At 33.0% G+C, this 20221-nt stretch overlaps 3 protein-coding genes and 1 pseudogene across 5 annotated transcripts in view; 3 read left to right on the top strand and 1 right to left on the bottom strand.

The window, feature by feature from the left end:
* Positions 1-180, top strand: part of LOC128168811 (uncharacterized) — a 4889-nt pseudogene extending 4709 nt beyond the window's left edge.
* Positions 1-6467, bottom strand: part of LOC128168809 (protein AMN1 homolog) — a 13274-nt gene extending 6807 nt beyond the window's left edge. The window contains exons 1-5 of the mRNA XM_052834977.1: positions 6337-6467; positions 5285-5420; positions 4776-4920; positions 4147-4364; positions 3581-3637 (exon numbers count right to left, since the gene is read on the bottom strand). Coding sequence (XP_052690937.1) covers positions 3581-3637; positions 4147-4364; positions 4776-4920; positions 5285-5420; positions 6337-6398 — 618 coding nt within the window. The 5' untranslated portion in view covers positions 6399-6467. The remainder of the gene's footprint in view (positions 1-3580; positions 3638-4146; positions 4365-4775; positions 4921-5284; positions 5421-6336) is intronic.
* LOC128168810 (uncharacterized) lies at positions 189-2623 on the top strand. The gene is made up of 3 exons (XM_052834978.1): positions 189-1068; positions 1202-1279; positions 1489-2623. Exons 1-3 carry the CDS (start codon positions 813-815, stop codon positions 1650-1652), a joined length of 498 nt encoding a protein of 165 aa, XP_052690938.1. The 5' UTR covers positions 189-812; the 3' UTR covers positions 1653-2623.
* On the top strand, positions 6460-19494 carry LOC128168808 (ADP-ribosylation factor GTPase-activating protein 2-like). Of its 3 annotated transcripts, none has more exons than XM_052834976.1 (13): positions 6460-6591; positions 7304-7495; positions 8147-8278; positions 8872-9046; positions 9514-9632; positions 10724-10869; positions 11893-12021; positions 12465-12623; positions 13147-13293; positions 14779-14902; positions 15245-15451; positions 17107-17135; positions 18918-19494. In XM_052834976.1, exons 1-12 carry the CDS (start codon positions 6460-6462, stop codon positions 17110-17112), a joined length of 1668 nt encoding a protein of 555 aa, XP_052690936.1. In that variant the 3' UTR covers positions 17113-17135; positions 18918-19494. The 3 variants fall into 3 exon arrangements, with proteins under 3 accessions (XP_052690936.1, XP_052690935.1, XP_052690934.1); XM_052834975.1 differs by lacking the exon at positions 17107-17135 and adding an exon at positions 16332-16347; XM_052834974.1 differs by lacking the exon at positions 17107-17135.
* The last annotated feature ends 727 nt before the right edge of the window (positions 19495-20221 follow it).

The following is a 20221-nucleotide window of genomic DNA, read 5'->3' as shown; positions in this document are numbered from 1 at the left end:
AGTAATTAAGTGAATTTTACTAACTTTTCATAATCAGTTTATTAATTAGTTAAAGAAAGATGTTAATATAAACAATAAAATGCTTTCTTTGATGATTCATGTGGGTTATGAAGGTAGCGATCATTGCAGGAAAAATTTACATAACCCGCATTCCTGCAATGTCGCTACCTTCATATCCCGAATGAGTCACCAAAGAAAGCATTTTATTGTTGAAATAAACAATGAAATGCTTTACTTGATTCATGCAGGATATGAAGGTAGCGATCATTGCAGAAATTTCTTTTACCTAACCCACAAACGTGGGTTATATATTTTTCCTGCAATGTCGCCACCTTCATATCTCGCATGAATCACCAAAGAAAGCATTTTATTATCTAATTTGTAAGGAAATGAAAAAGTTTAAGTGTGATATCTTAGAAAGTATAGGATCGACGGTGATTTATTTATTTTCGTGCTGCTTTTTGAGTCCTCTTTTTTTTCAATTCAGCACTAGCCAAAACTAGTATATTTATGCACAAACAAATGAATAAACTGTTATTAATTAAAGAGGAATATTGCACTTAATTTATATACGTTTACATTTAAATGAAAAAATGCAATTGCAAACTTGATTTTATTTGTATGGGTGTTGATGAATTTTAACGCTAAAAACGCGAGAAGAAAGTATTCGATGCGTAACTTTTTTTGGACAATAGCACACTTCAACCCTTGGGTGACGTTGCATGTACGCATAGCGTCATAATTACAACAACGTCATAAACAAACTCAACGTCACTCTGTGTTATAACAACGGCATTGTTGGCATTATAACCATGGGCTGCATTAACACAAAAGTGGCGCCAATCCCTGAAAACATCAGGATTCGCACAAAGAAAGAAAGAAAAATGTTGAAGAAAGCTTTGAAGAAGCAGGGCATCACTGCTAAAGTGACGAAAAGCGGGATTGCTTTTGAGATCCCAATTTCCGGCGACTTTCGAAGAGCCAAACTGCCTCCAATTGGCAAATCAATGGGGAAAAGGGAGCATACACACAGCTCCGCTACTGATGTTATGGACACAGAAATCAAACGTAAATTCCTTAAGTTTATCATATGTTTTGTAAGCTTAAAATTTTCATTCTGTGATGCAAACTATACATTTTCGTATTTTCATTTTTTATTTAGGAGCTATTCATATATGTTTTTTTTATTCATTTGTTGTAGGAGAAAAAGCAGCTTTGCAGTTGGAGAGAGTGAGATCCGCCAGGTCACGGCGTGAACATGCAGAACAGCTAAGGAAAGGTAGGTTTATGGAATATATTTTATGTATAACATTAAACATGTACATGTATGTGTGTGCCTTTCAGGTAAGTGCATACATTAAGAATATAATCATTAATAATTTAATCCATAGAGCTGTTTTCATCCATACAAGTATATAAGCTGCATACATATAACATATTACAAATTTGATAACGCATCATATTAAATTGAATTCAATTTTCTTTTAGCTGCCGTGGAACGCAGTATTCAGAGTACTAAGCAAGAGGAGGCCGCACTGAGACGGGCGGATAGAGAGAAAGAATTAATGGACAAACTACACCGTCGCTCACTGAAACGACAGACCAACAAGAAGCTGGCCCACTTACTGGAGCTGTTTGATATGCTGCAATAATTCTCTCTCTTAAACTTGTAATTCAAACTGTGATATCTCAAAATAAACTGATCTCTCTCTTTATTCAATATTTGGTGTTTTTCTTTTAGCTTTATTTTCAGTTTTTGAAAAGAATAAAGGTGCACGGATTAGGGATTTCAATGAGAAATTAATATTTTATACAGAAAATTTAGGGTGGTAAAAGATTTCATTCAAAAACCTTGTCACTGAAGTTTCCCCTTTAAAGTCCAATTCCTGGAATTTGCCTCTACAACTACTTCAATAACAGTGTAAGTCTAGTCAAACTGACGTACAAGTACCAGCTATATGTACTATGGTCTACAATGTTGCTGAGAGAAAGGCTGTGTAAATACCGTATGGGACCCTTATTCTGTTTTCATTAAAAGTCAAATTCAGGCAAAACTGAAGTCTTATCGTATATCATATAGACTGAATTCATAAGTCATAGCAATGAAAGTAAATCAACTGGTTCTTAGGACTTTGCTATTTAACTGAGGTTGATTGCAGTGGTTAATATTACAAATTCAATGTTAAAGTCAGAAATAAGAAAGAAAAAGAATGCAAGGTTGCACATCAGGGACACCCCAGACTCCCCCATTACTTGACAATGCTACACTTTATGAATGGCAGGGTACACATTAAATGCAGCAGCTCAAAATAATTTGATATAAAGTGCTTAACTTGCAAAATTTCTTTAGAAAAAAACTTCCTGCAAACATGCATATCAATTCCTTTGCCAACCATAAAATTCTAAATTTAAAACGGGCCAAAACTCTCTTGCCAGAATTTCCTTGTACATTTGTAATATGCACAACTACACTCTATGTAAATATAGGTGAATTATCTATATGTAATCTGACTTGTTCAGGTCTGTGAATTCAAGTCTGTTATTTCACATTGTCTATTACAGATATATTAATACATTTTCTGTTACAGTTACATTGTCTGTTACAGATACATTGTCTGTTACAGTTACATTGTCTATTACAGTGACATTGTCGATTACAGTGACATTGTCTATTACAGTTACATTGTCTGTTACAGTTAAATTGTCGATTTCAGTTACATTGTTGTTTAGTTACATTGTCGATTACAGTTACATTATCTGTTACAGTTACATTGTCTGTTACAGTTACATTGTCTATTACAGTTACATTGTCTATTACAGTGACATTGTCGATTACAGTGACATTGTCTATTACAGTGACATTGTCGATTACAGTGACATTGTCGATTACAGTGACATTGTCGATTACAGTGACATTGTCGATTAAAGCTACATTGTCGATTACAGTGACATTGTCTATTAGTTACATTGTCGATTACAGTGACATTTTAGTTTACAGTGACATTGTCGATTACAGCTACATTATCTGTTACAGTTACATTGTCGATTTCAGTTACATTGTCGATTACAGCTACATTATCTGTTACAGTTACATTGTCGATTTCAGTTACATTGTCGTTTACAGTTACATTATCTGTTACAGTTACATTGTCTGTTACAGTTACATTGTCTGTTACAGTGACATTGTCTATTACAGTGACATTGTCGATTACAGTGACATTGTCTATTAGTTACATTGTCGATTACAGTGACATTATCGATTACAGCTACATTGACGATTACAGTGACATTGTCTATTAGTTACATTGTCGATTACAGTGACATTGTCGATTACAGCTACATTATCTGTTACAGTGACATTGTCTGTTACAGTGACATTGTCTATTACAGTAACATTGTCTGATACAGATACATTTTATAATACAGTTAAATTGTTACCGCTATGTTGTCGAACACAGTTATATTTGCTATTAAAGTTACATTGCCTATTTCAATGCAATTGTTTATTTCAGTTACATTGTTTTTTTCACTTATACATTGTCTATTACAGTTTCATTGTCTATTACATGTACATTCTTACCTTCAAGCATTGTTTGCAGTCACCGGTTGCTATCTGCATTATGCCTGCGTCTGTAATCTATTTGATAAATAAAAATAATTACATATATACATTTTTAACAAAAAACAGTACAAAGATTGAAAGATATGTAAATTATAGAACCAGTTGATTGTTCTTATTATGAAAAATAATTACAGTACTGTTGAGTAACAAGTAACTGCAGCAGCTACATTTTCAAAATTGTTAGAATATATAGTAAATTACTAGTTTATTGGAACTACATTTATATATTCAATATGAATCCAAAGAAAAAAGATGTATATAATTCCAACCAAATACATACCCTGGAGATAATATTCTATGAAATCTAAAAGGATGGCTTGCATGTATCATGCAACAACAATCTCAGTTGGTGGTATAATTTACCGATAATGTTTATAGTAGGATTGTCAAAATGTGCAATTCTCTAATTTATTTTAAATATAAGTCAGTGTCCATCATTTATATACAAAGTAAGCAATAATTGATTTTATTAGAAATTGCTCATAATACAGAACACTATTCTACTGTTCATATTAAAAATATACCTTGGTGTTGGCCATATTTAGACATTTCAGAAATCGTGAGTTCCTCCCCAGGGCCTCCAGACATCTGTCAGTCAACATGGTACACCCGCCCACATTGAGGTAGCGGAGCTGTGGACAGTTCGTAGACAGAGCTATCACGGCTTCGTCTGTCAGGTTCAGACACCGTCGGAGGTACACTGTCTGTAAATTGCGACAATTTTGTGCTAGCTGAATAATGCCTGCAATGAAAATTGATGTAAATGTATTGCTAGCAACAATTCATATTATTACTGTATGCACATGCAGGCATGCATATAAAGGTACTATGATTAATTACTTAAAATAAATATACACCATTGGTGGTAAAATATCAACTGAAGATGATCGATAGATGAGATAAATATTTGTCTCAGTCTTGTTGAAATAATTTTATTACTTTGAGATGAGATGTTAAATCCCGATCAATTGACTGAGTTGAAAGTACCTTGAGATGAGTTGTTAAATCGATCAGGATCATTTGACTAAATCAGGACTGAGTTGTGATTATACTGAGATGAGATGCTGACTTTTCATGTTTAGATGAAATGAGATTATCCATTGTGATAAGATTATTAAATTGACTCAAGACTGTTTGACTGAGTTGAGAGTACCTTGAGATGAGATGTTGACCCGGGATTGTTTGGCAGAGTTGAGGTCAATTTTCTGTAGCTGTGGACATTTACAGAGATGTCGCAATCCTTCGTCAGAAACATCAGACTCACTTAAGTCCAACACTCTAAGATTCTCATGCAACACCTAAAATCGTACCAGCAGAACTCAGTAAGACCAATACTGCTGTACAGTAAACATGGTTTCAGCGAACATATGATAATGAATTGTTAAATCATAAAATTGTATTCCTCCTTATATCTTTGAATGTATTATTTAACTAGAGTAATCTTAACAGAGACAAGAAAATGTACCTACATACATGTATGCAGAATCAAAATCATTTTATTAAACATGTTTTACGGTGTGTCATGATAATATATTGTATATGAAGACATGTAGCGGTAAATATTGGTTGTGATTCGACTCTACATTTACATCATCAAAATTACACATCTGTGAAAATTACATAATTTTATGTAAAATTTCATGTTTTCAGATCATTTCTTACTTTTGGAAGATTTGCGTCCGTAATGCAGCCTCTCTTTGACATCAGATACAGACATTTGTCTTTCAGGTTGCCTGGCAACAAGTTGATGCTTTCTATGTATAGAGAGGACAGGTTGGCCACCACACACTGCACTGTCCTGTTCAATACAATATTCAAATAATATTTATTAAATCAATCACATGATTTTTGCATTAATCTGTTCATCTTAAGACTATCCAAATAATAAGCAGTCATAACTTCTGAACTTTGATGCAGCAATGTAGCACAGAGTACAACTACATGAAATAGATAACAAATTTAATACTATAAATCAATAATGGACCAGTTTTATGTTATTTTGTTCTTAATGACATGCATGCATGCTTCAGGGAATTAATTCATATAGCATGATAATCCTCATCAAATAGTCCGGGGCCTCTTATATACATGTATGTATAAGGAAATACTTTGGTTCAATGTTCATGGTCTGAAGTACATTGTAAAATGTTCAACTATGAAAAGTTATGTTTCATTGATCAATAAATTGAAAATATTCAGAGCTGGAGATCTATAATATGCTACTATAACATATATGAGTTCATAATTCATTTAAAAGATCGAGCAACATCACATACATAAGGATAGTGATTGGTTATTATACACACTGAATTTCTAATGTTAATAAATTAATTCAACTATAAGTCATGAAATATCTGTCTATATAACAGGGAAGAGAAACAAAATGGGAGAAAATTTAACATATATTGATGTGTGTAATAACAGATGATCAATTATTCAAGATCCATGTAGTTTCTTTAAAGTTTAATAAATGCGCAATGATATTGAATATGACACTATCTACGGGAAAATATGTTACTGATAAAAGCCCACTAAGTTATTTAGATTTCATCAGTTTCATGTCTAACTGACGTATGCTTCATGTTGAATGATTGTGCAAAATGCCACATAAAACATGGCTGTATATTATTGTCTGTTTGAGTTGAAAATTCTGTTTAACAGTTTCTAATTAAAGGAAATATGTTGTCTACACGAAATGGGTTGTCAATGCTTACACGTCCAATAGTGGCGCTACTTTCCCGTATCCGAGAACATGAACTGTAGCGAGAGAGTCCATATTGTTTGAACTGACAACCTGTCGAGTTCCGGCCAATCAGGTTGTTGGAACTCTTTTGTCTATGAAGGAATGCAAAGTGGTGTCAGCTGACTTGTCAAAAACAACGTCACACATCGGCAAAATGGCAGATGGACCATCAAAAACCGATATCAATGCTATTTTTAAACGGTTACGGTCAATTCCAACAAACAAGGTATGTTTTAAAAGAACAGAATGAATATGAAAATTATTAAATAAAAGCTTGATTTCATTCATTTGTCATGAAAACGTTTATTTTTGCCGGTTGATATGACGTGTAGAAACGCATATGTGGCACACATTCGAATTTTCTCGATGTAAATGATGAACCACATTTAAAATCGTTTTTTACGTTTTATATTTATGTATCTATTTCTGTTTTAACTATTCATGCATATGTACTTGCCTCTGATGGTTACAATTAGTCTTGTTGTATGTAAACAAGTATGGAATCTATATCAGATAATGCAAAGTTCAAACTAACAGGTTAGGCAGGATAGAATAATCGTGTATTGGCCATATAAACAGAATAGTTTCCATCACTTATATTTATGCCATTTTTATTTGCAAAAGAAGTATTTTAAAATAAGGGTATGAAATTAGCTGTCCCAAATGAAATTCACATTTGCTGATTGGCATCATGAAACACATCTTTATATCATAAATCAGATTCCAAAGAAAATGACTAAGCAGTTCATTAATCAACACTCTCTTTAGTCCCAAAGAAAAAAATTATCACAGAACTTTCCATGCTTGTTATGCTAAATCTTTTGAGAATCATGCAGTCAGTTCAAAGTTTTTCCTAAATATTATGAATCATGATAATTTCAATAATTTCCTTGTCAAGTAGAAAATTAAATATATAGCTAATCATGATTTTTTTCCAGACATGCTTTGACTGCAATAGCAACAACCCGACTTGGGCCAGCGTGACATATGGAGTATTCCTGTGTATAGACTGTTCTGCTGTGCATAGATCTCTGGGCGTCCATGTCACCTTTATTCGCTCCACACAGCTGGATACTAGCTGGACATGGCTGCAACTCCGAGCAATGCAGGTCGGAGGAAATGCCAATGCTGTAAGTTCCCAAATACTGTGTAAAGCAATTTTTTAATGATGAGTGAAGAGAAATTAAAGAATTGCGTTGGTGAAGATTTGGTTTCCAACTGCACTCAAGGGATAATAATGAAAAAAATCTACCAATAATCTTTCTAGCTTTGAATTTTGTGTGTGGTCATTGAAAATTATATTATCAGGCACGTAGCATCAGGGGGGGCCTGGACCCCCACTTTTTCTCACAGCAACAAATTTTTTAAAATTTACATATAAAAAATGAATTATAATTGAGTTCCCCCCCCCCCCCACTCTTTTGGAAGTTATTAAAAAAATTGATATGAAAATAAGGAAATGAGTAGTCATATTGAAGTGCCCCCCCCCCCCCCCCCCCCCCCCCAACGGATTAGGATTTTGAAGATTTTTGGAAACTTTAAATTTCCCTTTTTTTTTTTTTTTATTTGGATTTTTTGGATGGGTCTGGCCCCCCCACTTTCAAAAACGATGCTATGTGCCTGATTATGAGATTGCTTTGTTTTGAAAATTGGTCAATTTTGTTAAAAAAGGTATACATGGCATTAGCTTTACAATTTTTCAAGGACCCTTTGTGTACTGACCAGGTCTGAATTAAATCAAATAATACAAGATTTTTAACCAAACAATGATCTACTTGCAGACGGCATTTTTCCGCCAGCATGGTTGTACTACAACAGACGCTCAACAGAAATATCACAGTCGAGCTGCCAAGCTTTACAAGGAGAAACTACATTCCCTGGCCACAAACGCAATGAGGCTTCACGGAACAAAGGTTTCAATAGAAGCAAAATAATAAATACTGTATTTCAACTTCTATTCATGTGCCAAAATTTTTTTTAACATTTACCAGAGTCTTGTCATTGCAAATATTTCTAGTTCTTGCCATTTGGTCTTAAGAAGAGCTCAAATGTAGGTATAGCTTGATCGCAAAATATTAGTGGATGCGAACCAGTGTTTCTCCGGTAAATTGCAAAATAAAGTTGTTAATCATGAATAAAAGTTGGTTTACAGTAGGCTATATGTTAAATATTAAACACTATCTTCATATCTTTGACTGATTAGCTTCATGATTAATCAAAGGACTGGGAGCTCTGCCTCTACATTTATTTCTGTAACTTATACTTGCTATTGACAATTTCTCAGACAAGTCACAATAGTGAAATAGAAGCAGCATTAGAGTATGATAATTATTACTAAATTAAAAGTATGATTTTCTTTTTTCTTTTTTTCATAATTATATGTAGAAATGAATGCAGATATATAGTGGAAAATAGTTGATATGGATGTGATGTGTTTCTGTGATGACTGATATTCTCTAGTCTTCTTTATTTTGCTTATTTATTTATTTTGTTCTTTACTTCACAGTTACATATTGATAGTCACCATGACCCCACTTCCCCCACAACAAAAGAGGAAGTGGATTTCTTCAAGGAACACGTGGACATCATAGATTCTAATCCGCTTTCTGACAACCAGAAACTCTTCAGTTCTTCAGAACCACAGCCAATCAAAAATGGCAACATCAAGAAGGAGGAGTTTGGTATGACATGATTAAATTCAACAGGATTTTTAATAGATTAAGACCCTTTAAATTTTGTATTTGAGGTCTTCCATTATGGACTATTTATTAATAATAATTGAAAAATTAGAAACCATTTCCTGTATTGAATAATTAAAAATATTTCAAAGCAGTTAAACTTCTGCTCTCAATATGGAGGTTAAGACTTGAGAGCATTGTATATGTGTGGGTTTGGTCATAAGAATTTAATCTGAAAATAAAAGTGTTTATTTAAAACAACCTTATTAATTTTCTTACCCATGTTTTATTAAACTTATTCACTCAGTCTATTGCTACAATATTTGAAGCTTATTCTTTTGTATTAGTTGTAATCTAATGTTTCATGTCTATGCAATATGTAATCAAATTTTTTTTAGCCAATCAAATACTGCATAACAACCAAAATTGTTCTTGTAAATTATTCATGGATTTTCCCAATTTTTGTACAGACCCCAATGAGGGCCCCAGTGTGGAGGCAGCACTCAGTATGTCGCCTACTACTGCGGCAGCCCAGGCGGAACCTCGCAAAGCCATCATCGGCACCAAGAAACCCGCCGGCAGGAAAGGGGTAAGGGGCGAGCAATTTGTTAAAAAGGAAATATCTTTTGCTCGCCTTTAGTAAAGGCATTTGTTGCAATCATTTAAACTTTCAGAGCTTATGATAGAGGAGACAGGAGGCAAATTTCAAGGGGCAAGAGACTAGTGCAAGGAACATTTTTGGTCGCTTTTAATAGTGGTATCAGTTGTTCTTGTTTAAAATTCCAGGACGATCAAAAGGGGGAGGTGGTGTTATTTTTCACTCTTTCAATGATCCAGAATTAGCTTCCTCAAAACTCATTATTTGCAGAATAAGCCATAGAAAATATAAAAAAAAAACCTTTTCAAATGAGCAATTCACTGTCTTCAGGCTTCAAAGTTTATCATTGAAAGCTGTGAATCACTTGAGCATACATGTGCACTAACGCCTAGATGTATCAAACTTGCCATTTGTGTACAGTAAGATTAGACAGATTGCAAGGCGTATCAAGCTGTGAAATTCTGGCCAGGATAGATCTTTTTCAACTCTTTGGTCTCAAGATTTTGTTGGAGAACAAAAGATCCTTCATGTTACACTTGACTTTTTTTTTTCAACAATGTCTTTTGACCTCAGGGAATAGTCCTCAACCATTCAGCGAAGGCGGACATGTCTCAGAAGATATACTAGCTAGCAAATAAACCCAGAATTAGTTTCGCGGAGGGTTTACATCATTGGTCATATAAAAAAACTATCTGAGGTTTCTGGCATTGTATAGAAATATTTAAATGTATCGTATATGTACATGTATTTAGTCTTAGGCATAAGTTACAAATATATTTTACTTTACTTTTACATTTTAAACAAAAATAAATCCCGAAATTTTGTGAGTCAATTTCAACGCTGATTTTGAATCATAAGGTGTAATGTAAATCTTAGGAGGCATTAAGTGTTTTTCAATGTGTATTTCTTAGAATTTTGCAACTTTGAATTTCCTCAATATAAAAGTACCTGTAATAAGTATCATAGCAAAATAAGTATGGTTGTAGAAAATTGATTGAATATGTGAATATCATTAATAATTAATAATAATGAATAAAAGGTATGTTACAAACTTAGCCTGTAATCTTCTTTGTACATTACAGAAGGGTGGACTCGGAGCCCAGAGGGTGAAGGCCAACTTCTCGGAGATTGAGAATAAAGCCCAGCAGCTGGACAAGGAGCGGGAGGAGCTGGCTGCCTCGCGGGCCGTACAGGAGGCCAAGTCAGAGGAAGATCAGGCTAAACAAATGTAAGGGGGGATCTCTGGATAGGAGGGGTGGATCTCATTATGTTAGAGGGGGATCTCAAAATGTATCAGGTGGATCTAAGAATGTGAGGGATGGGTCATGTAATGTAAAAGGGTAGATTTTACTTGTAACTGATCGATATCAGTATGTTAAAAGGACATGGTCACGATTTTTGTCAAAATTTATTTTCAGGTTTCTATTATTTACAATGCTTTAAAAATCCATTTCTAATGATCAAATTAAATTTGAGAGTTATTCGTAGAGTTATAGGCAAGATACAGGGCTCACAATTCTTTGTCATATAAACAAGGCTCGTGCCCTGTTTTTGTTTACATAGGTTCCATATACCAGTAAAAAATCTTTTTTCACCTTATTTGTCTATCTTTTTATTTATTTTAAGCATAAATATACAAATCCTAACGTTTAGCACATTTGTTTTAGGTTTAAAACTGAAATTTTTACTTCAACGTTCAAATGTAAACAAATGCTCTGTTTACATAGCGAAGAATTTGAAGCTCTGTAACTCGCTTATAACTCAACAAATGAGACTCAAATTTCGGTTGCGTATTAAGAAATCAATGCCTTTCTGAAGCATTGTAAATATTAAAATCGTAAAAAATAATTTTTGACCAAAATCGTGACCATGCCCCTTTAAGGGTGGATCTAAGATTCTAAGGGGTGGAACTTGAAATTTAATGAGGGCATTCTATTTTTTGGAATGATGGATCTGAGTTTGTAAGGGGTGTATCTCATTTTTATGTGGAAATTACAAAACATTGTCAGACCAAAGATCATTTTTAAGCATCACTGAAAAGTTATTACATGTATTGGATAATGTAAAAATCAGTTAAATGAAGTAAAAATTTGACTGATATTCATAGTATGAAAAAGCTTATTACTAGATGTTTTCAATCACTAATATAAAGTAATTTTTTCGACAAACGTTAGATTTCTGAATTCAAATGAGTGAAAAAGTAACTTTTCAAACAATTATGTTAATATGCCATTTGTTTGGTATTTGACAGGGCCTCCATGAGATTAGCGTACCAGGACATGAGTATAGAGAGAAAGAAACAGGAAGAAAAGTTGAAGATGTCCGATCCTAAAAAGGCGGAGCAACTAGAGAGGCTTGGCATGGGGTTCTCATCGGCAAAGTAAGAACCTGGTTGGCAGATGTGATAATGCAAGCTGTTCTGTAATCCACTGCAGATTTAGCTAAGTTTAGCATTTAATGGTAAAGTCTTGAATGTTCAGGTCTGAAATTGGATAGGAGAAGCCTAGCGTGCCTTCTATAGACTTTCTGTATTGACAATTTTCTGTAATCTAATAAGTAATAATTCTGTGCCTTGTTTCAGGGTAATTACTGCTTCTCTAGTTTTAGTGTTAATAAATCAGTGTACTGTAGTACCAGTTTTGTTGTATTTACACGTACATGTGTTCTTTTTCAAAGGAACTATGAGTCACTGTATTAACATTAACATTAATTTCCTATCAACTCTGCACCTTGCTTCAGGGGATTGGCCGACTTTTTACATAAGATTTCTTTATTTTTGTATTGCTCCGTATACTTATATACTTCCTGTGTGCTGTGTTTCAGAGGAATGAGTCACTCGGCCATGACAGACATGCAGGTCATAGAGCAGGAACAGCCCAGCTCCTCGCGCTCCTCAAAGTTCGACTCCTACGAGAAGAAATCCTCTAAGGGGCGGAGCTTCTTTGACGACGAGCTGGATGAATTCTCCTCTTCATCTTCCAGGTACGAGTTAATCTATGAAATCTTGTCATGCTGATTATCTGGTCAGAGAGTTTGAAAAAATAATGTTAAATTGCATTGATATTTTAGATACAGAATATGAAGTAATTTTTTATAGTGAGATCTTGTTTATGATCAAGTAGACAACATTTGGGCATTTTTATAATTATTATGAAAATGTTTGCTAAAGTTATGATGTGACAAACTTAGGTTGCCTTAAATTACATGATAATACATTAGTTATATCTGAAAATATTATTGTATTTAATGTTTTATGTTGGGGGTGGGGTGGGGTTCATAATCATTTGTTAGAAATCGAAATAAGAAATTATATTTTTAATAAGTTAAAATAATTTGGGAATATTTTATTTAGAGTGAAGGAGAAAAGACGGTTTGAAAATTGTATCCTTTGGCAATACCATATAATAAAAAGAATTCAATAAGATGAATGAAAAATTTTGACGTACAAAGGTTGAGTCCGTCATACACATATTAATTATTCTTTTGATGATGTATCATTTGTTAGATACGACAGAGACTTTGACTTTGATAAAAAGGACTCGTTCAGTTCCTGGGGAAACAACAACAAATCCGGAAGTTGGGACATTGACCGCTTCGACTCCAAACAAAGCTTCTCCGACACCCTATCCAGCAAGTCAAAGGATGATGACAAGTAGGTCAAACTAAACTGAAAGTATACAGTAGGTTGGATATGAAACAGAAAGTAGATTTAAATTTTTTTTTTTTTAAAAGCAAACTTTTAGATGTATTTAATTTGTTGAATTAGTGTATTGTAGAAAACACATTTAAAAATCTTGGTTTTGATAAAAGTGAAAACTGATCTTAATTTAAATAACTTGAACACTACTTGTATGTCACTTACACATATATTTCTCCCACTGGGCAGCTTGGAAGAGTCATATGACCTTTGTTCATGTGACGATGAGGATACAGGGTAAATGGATGTGTCTCCGATCAACCATTAAATTTTTTGCACACAGTTCTCCATTTGTAAATAGAATGTACATTGGAAGGATGGGGATTTATTTTAAAATTAATGAATCTTATTGAAAACTAATAACGTGTTACTCTAGGTAATATGTACATCAGCATTCGTTGCTTCCCTTCAAAATACAACAATATTTCGAAAAGTAATATTAAGTTTATGACAGATAAAGCTTACAATGAGGAGAGCAGTGTCACTGGGAGATGTAGAACAAAATAGCAATGACCTTAGTTGTAGTTTGAACTTTCATTTTGTTGATTTTGCTTTGAGTTTTCCAACCAACACTTAGATGATTTTGTTGAAAAATACATGTTATTAACTCTAGCCAAATTTTATGTAATTTCTGAACATGTAACAAATTTTGCCTATAGGACATCTCTTTTATAATTTTTTGTTCATGCTGCATGTAGGTTGAAATAAACACAGAGTCATATTATTTGAGCTTTTATCAAAATTTTCCTAAGTTTTCCATTCTTGAGAAATCAGTTAAGTTCAGAAAATTCTAAACTGCTGTAATGTTTAAATCCCATCTTCTCTAAAGATAACAATATAGTAGAAGATACCAGAACATATATCAATCAATCAGTGAGAATAAGTTTTGGATTTATGGAGGTTTCATTGATATTCTCTCAAGAGTGATCAGTTGTTTAATTAAAACTGGAATTACTTGATTGTAATTTAAATAGAAGATGGGTTATTTTACGTTAGTAACTGTTCTTATGCAGGTGGTGTTGGTTACTGTAACAGCATTTTGTTATGATTTACAGCTTTTATCACCACTAAAGAGATACATGCATCAGACACAAGACTTGTATACACATGTGTACATGTACTGATTTTTTTCTATATGTCCTTTCTACCCATTCTTCTATCTATTTACCATGATCAACATAATCAACAGTTAAAATACGCAAAAATATTTGATTAAAAAAAAAACTCCATGTAGAAATAGTGTGAATTAATGTTGGATTTAAAGATCATTTAATAATCAATTGCAATTGAGGGGAAGTGATGGGGAACAAATGATGAATTGGTGGCTTTTTTTTATTGACAGTACATATTAAATTTTTCATTTATGAAAATAGGAAAACGCTGAAATATAGCTGTGTAGAATTTTATTTCCATTAAATTAAATTGAATTGAATTTTTTAGACAAGGACGAAGCAGGAAGGCCTATGATTACAGCTCGCAGTCGACGTCAGACGAAGCCCAGAAAAAATTTGGCAATGCTAAGGCCATCTCTTCAGACCAGTTCTTTGGAAAAAACGATGCAGATGTATGAATTCCTCTCCAGAAATTTATTAAATTTGAAATAAATTGCACTGTTGTACTGGTAGATAGAAACTCCCATCACTTGTAAATTAGGAAAGATTGCATTCGTTTTAGAAAAATTAATCAGATTTAATAAGATATACATGTAAAAGATAAAATTGTACTATAATAATGCCATAAAAATTTCATTTTATATAAGAGAGAATATAAGAAATCAATTTAATGTGCTAGATCGAAAGTTTATGAAGGTTAAGTTCAGAAATCAAGTTTTTTAAATATGAGTCATGATTTCAAATAAACATACTAGTATTTATAGCTGTACAAACTTTGCAATGATTTATTTTAGTTTGAGACTCGCCAGAACCTGTCACGTTTCGAGGGCAGCAACAGTATTTCCAGTTCGCAGTTTTTCGGTAACGAGCCCGCTGGGCGCAAGAACTACTCCAACAATGCGCCCGATCTACAGGATATAAAGGACGGGGTCCGCCAAGGGGTCACAAAGGTCGCGGGCAAGCTCTCCAATCTGGCCAGCGGGGTCATGAGTTCATTACAGGTAAGTGGCTGAAAATTTTAATCTTTATATAGGCCAAAAAAAAAATGAGGCAGAAAAGTTTCTGACCTAAACTACAGAATACTAGGGAAAATTAAATAATTTGCTTAGGATTAATGTATTTTGGATAGATCTGGGTAGCAATACTGAGATGTGAAAAAAATATTTAGTATTTCATGGTTTTGCATATTAACATTGAACTCAGTAATTTTACACAGAAATAAGATTTGTAGGACTGACAGCTACAAGCCCGTTTAAATCTTGACTAAAATATATGCAGAGTTGGCATGCAAGATATAACCAACTTTTAATTTACCCAGCACACATTAACAAAATTTCCATTTACATGTATCTCAAAACAGTAACAGCATGCTTATAAAGATATTGTCATTTAATCTCTTGTTATGATGATTGGGAGGGTGGGGGCATTTTGGGGATCCCATTTCATTTAAATTAAAAAAAAAGAGAATAAAAATGTTTGAATAGCTGTGTTATTTTGTTTGATGAAGAGAGAATTTCTCTATGAGTAGGATTTCAAGAGGTATGCTAAGTTGATATCAACAGTTTGATGTTTGCGTGTTATTCTGTTTGATAATTTTGTTCAAATCATGTTCACAAAATTGAACCATAATTATTTTATAGGAATTATTAAATGAGGAGTCATCATGGTCATTTTTTTTTTGAAGAAAGAGTCTCAATATACTAGGATAAATTATAAGATTGGGCCATCATCTTTAATCTTTTCTCATTTCTTTTTCCTATTTATTGTCATTATTTTTTGGTTAAAAATCTATTGCTGCAAGATGTAAAAAAAAAAAAACAATGTAGAAAACAGTTACTAGCAATATTTGCAATAAGGTGATATAACTGCTATTCTTTACAGAGAAATAAATAGCCAGGTAATTTTAGGGGCTTTTATTAAGTTATGCTATATATCAGTACCATGCATTAAAGACCAATTTATGGGATAATTTTTGGTGTCATTTCATTATTCTGTGTATGGCTTTTTGCAATTTCTTTTCAAAAAAAAAAGCAGATAATGATTTATAAAAAGGGATATCTTTTTCTTCTTTTTGATATTTAACATGCATTATGCAATATTCCTACTGTCTCCCTGGGGGTATTTTGAGACCTTTGGGTAATCGGCAAGCATGTTCTGCTTCTGTTGCATGCTGGGAAGACGAGAGGTGATTGGGCTGTTCAGTTGATTAAATTTATCGACACTATATGTGGTTATTACCATATATACATGCTACATGTATTATATTGATTAAAAACATTCAATAATAAGTTCAACAATAAAAATGAACCGAAGTCTACCTGTAAGTGGACAATAGTTTATTGACATATTCGATGATGACTTTGTTGAATTTTATATTCATTGAACATGTCATCTTTTAAAGATCAAAATTTATTCAGATGATTTAGAGTTCCATGATTTTGTACTTGTTTTCTTTTGTGATACATGTATATATAAAACCCTTCCAAATAATATGAATCAATCATTTTCAAGATCTTGTGATAAGAGACTTTCAATTTTATTGTTGGATTTGTTACATGTCAATGTAATTTTGTTTCACTTATTATTTGTTGTTCTCAACTCAGAGGTTAATTCTTCACTAGAAGAAAAAAACCTATTTGAAATGTTTTGATTTTAGGATTGACAATGGCTGCCATATATTCTGAGGTTTGCAAGTTTTCACAGCAGAGGATCACAAATTACAGAGACCACACTCTTTCTTTTTCAGATTCCTAGCTCTGCTCTTAGTTAATCTGTATGCTTGTAAAATGCACCTGCATGGTTTAAATCTTTGTTCAGAATTCACAAAAAAATATTTTTATCCTAAGTTGATGTGAAAAAAAATTTAATAAATGTTTTTTTCTGTCTGGATGGTGGTGTCAATAGAGAAATTAGACAGAAAACTGCTTTATTGTATGTAAGGTAGAATTATAACATGATTATAGTTGTCAATTATTATCATAATTAAATGAAAATGTCAGATTTTATTAAAACTATTTATCCAGTAGTGATGAAGTTGTTTGCCTTTAGAAATGATAGTTAAATGAGCAGAATTGCTTGTGTTATCTCAGAGAAAGAGTGTGGTTTCATATTGTATGGCATAACCAAAGATTTGAAACTTCTTACTAACCCCAAATCTTGTCTAACTTTCTAATGCTACATGTATCTTTTATTGTCAGTTTTGCCATCAATTAATTCTTTAGTAACATGCTCTGTATATACGTGTGCTGCCTCTCACAAGTCACAATGTAGTTCATACAATAGTGAAAACCTACTAATTCTATAAGATGATCTGCTATGACTCTCTTTATAACTCTTAATCAAAACCCCTTGCAAGACTGGTTATTCTAGAGCTTTAGAAGTAGAAGTACAGAATTGTCAACTTAAATCTTCCAGAATTTATTCCCTTCTGCCATTTGCATGACGAGAACTGTTTATGTATTCAAATACCTCTGCCGAAAATTGACTAAGTTGGAAAAATTTGACAATGCCTCTTACTGAGTCTAAGTATTAAAGTGTGTTTGCTGTGTGGAATGGTGCAGATGATGATTTGGGGGTAATGATAAGGGTATATTTAAACAATAAAATGCTTTCTTTGGCGATTCATTTGGAAAGGTAGCAACATTGCAGAAAAAATACATAAAATATGTAATTTTTTTCTGCAATGATCACTTCCTTCATAACCCGCATGAATTATCAAGGAAAGCATTTTATTGTTTATATTAACATCTATCTTTTAACTAATTAATAAATTGACTAAGAAAAGTAAGTAAAATTTACCAAATTAGTAGTGAAATTATTGTTAAAGTACATAAGTACTTTAGCTATAAGAAACAGTCAAATCTTCTCCTGTTAGACGTTGAGTCTGACATCATCATGATTATTCATGCGGTCCGTGATTTTTCTTAGGTCACTAGGTTTCGACCAATCGATAAACTGGGCGAGTCAATTTCAGTCTTGTCACTTTCTTGTCAGTTTCAGCCGCTGTAGATTTCGACCAAGCGATAAACGGGGCGTGTAGATTTCAGTCTGGCTGTTTCTATATGAATAGGCAGAATATTGGATCTGCTGCCAAGTGTACTTGATCTTGATTGAAATTTTGAATTCTTTTAACGATTTGTAAATGAATTTATTTATAATGTTTGGACTGACATATTGTGAAGGTTATTGTTTTTCTTTGTCAAGGTTACCTCTACAATGAAAATGTTACCTTGATATTGTCAAGTTTAAAGGATTAAAATATCAGGGAAATGTAAATGTCAATTTTACAGATGAATCAATCATAAGCACAACTGAGAATTAGTTTATAACAGAACTGTTTGACAGTTTGACACTTGTTTAAGCATGAAATTTTTCATAATCATAAGATCTCTATGATACACTCACTGTATATCTCAGTTTACAAATGTACATGTATCATTAAAACTTTTATTTTTCTTTCTTTTACAGGACAAGTACAGTGGTTGACAAAAGCTTTATCCTTATTTCAATATTTATCTTTTTACAAACTGGACAATATAATTGGTGATGGAGGCAGACTTATACACACAGGTAGTTGTTGCTCCGGTCGCTATCAATGGTTGAATCAGGCTCGGAATCCTCGTTCCATCTTCAGATACTTGTGTTCCTGGAATATAGTCCTACTCCAACAACAGTCAATTTATCAGTGACCACATTCATTTTGTCTTCACATTTTCACTGTGAAATATGAAAAAATGATATTACATGTAGATGTACATTTAATTTCCTCCCCCAGATTTATCACTGACATAGTCAATTCATGTTCAGGATCATCTATATTGCTGGGTCATTTTATTTTTCAGGAATTTATTTGTGTGCTAATATTATCATCTTTAGTTGTGATGTCTATTTAAGCTGAATATGCCATTGTGAAAGTCAGTAGAATTCTTTTTCCCACTTGCATGTCAGATTTTTTTTCTTTTTGATTTTTTTCATGATAAAGCTTAATATATGTTCATGTAACTGTATGAGAAAAGGGAATAAATAAAGATATATGAACTTAAAAGTGTGTATGCCAGTTTTGTCTTTAAATCACAAAATTATTAGAAAAAAAGAGAAACATACATGTAGCTAGTGTTAAAATAATATAGGAATTAATAAAAGAAAATTAAAATCTTATGGTGTGTTGGTAATATTAATTAAGTAAATGGTTTACCTGGAAATTTATAAGACAGGTCATTCATAACCTAAAAAAAATAATAAATGTTATCGAAATTTATTGCTAGCACTTTCGAGCGCTAGTAACTACGTCAGTCTTTTTTTTACTGGAATACGCATGCTCGACTTCAAGGTAGGGCATTCTTGGAATACTACAGTAGATACTGAATAACACTGTACCATGTCAATTTCGTTTTATCATCTACACATGGGTTAAAATTTTGTTGTAAATGCCAAAAAGTGACAGTATCCTAGGTCTTATAATGCCAAGTTATTTCTTAAATGATCATAAAAGGTAGAATTTTCTTAACTAGGCCTTCTTTCAAGCCACACCTCTGTTTGTTTTCCGAGCTTGCCGGAAAGGCCCAAGAAAATACGATTGCACAATAAACAGTACCAATGGCTCTTCTTATATCTGTTTTATCTCAAAATTAAAAGTATTTAAGTAAATACAGAATGATTAAAGCACAGTTAATGAGTTATTCCTTTGCCAATGTGAAGCCCACTCTAGACTCACCATTTTGAATTGAGACCCTCCAAACCCACCAACACAATCGGCGAAAATGGCATAGCTC

Source organism: Crassostrea angulata, unplaced genomic scaffold (assembly GCF_025612915.1).
Source record: "Crassostrea angulata isolate pt1a10 unplaced genomic scaffold, ASM2561291v2 HiC_scaffold_55, whole genome shotgun sequence".
Lineage (NCBI taxonomy): Eukaryota > Metazoa > Mollusca > Bivalvia > Ostreida > Ostreidae > Magallana > Magallana angulata.
Note: the sequence above shows the minus strand (reverse complement) of the source record. Positions and strands in the feature narration are given on the sequence as shown.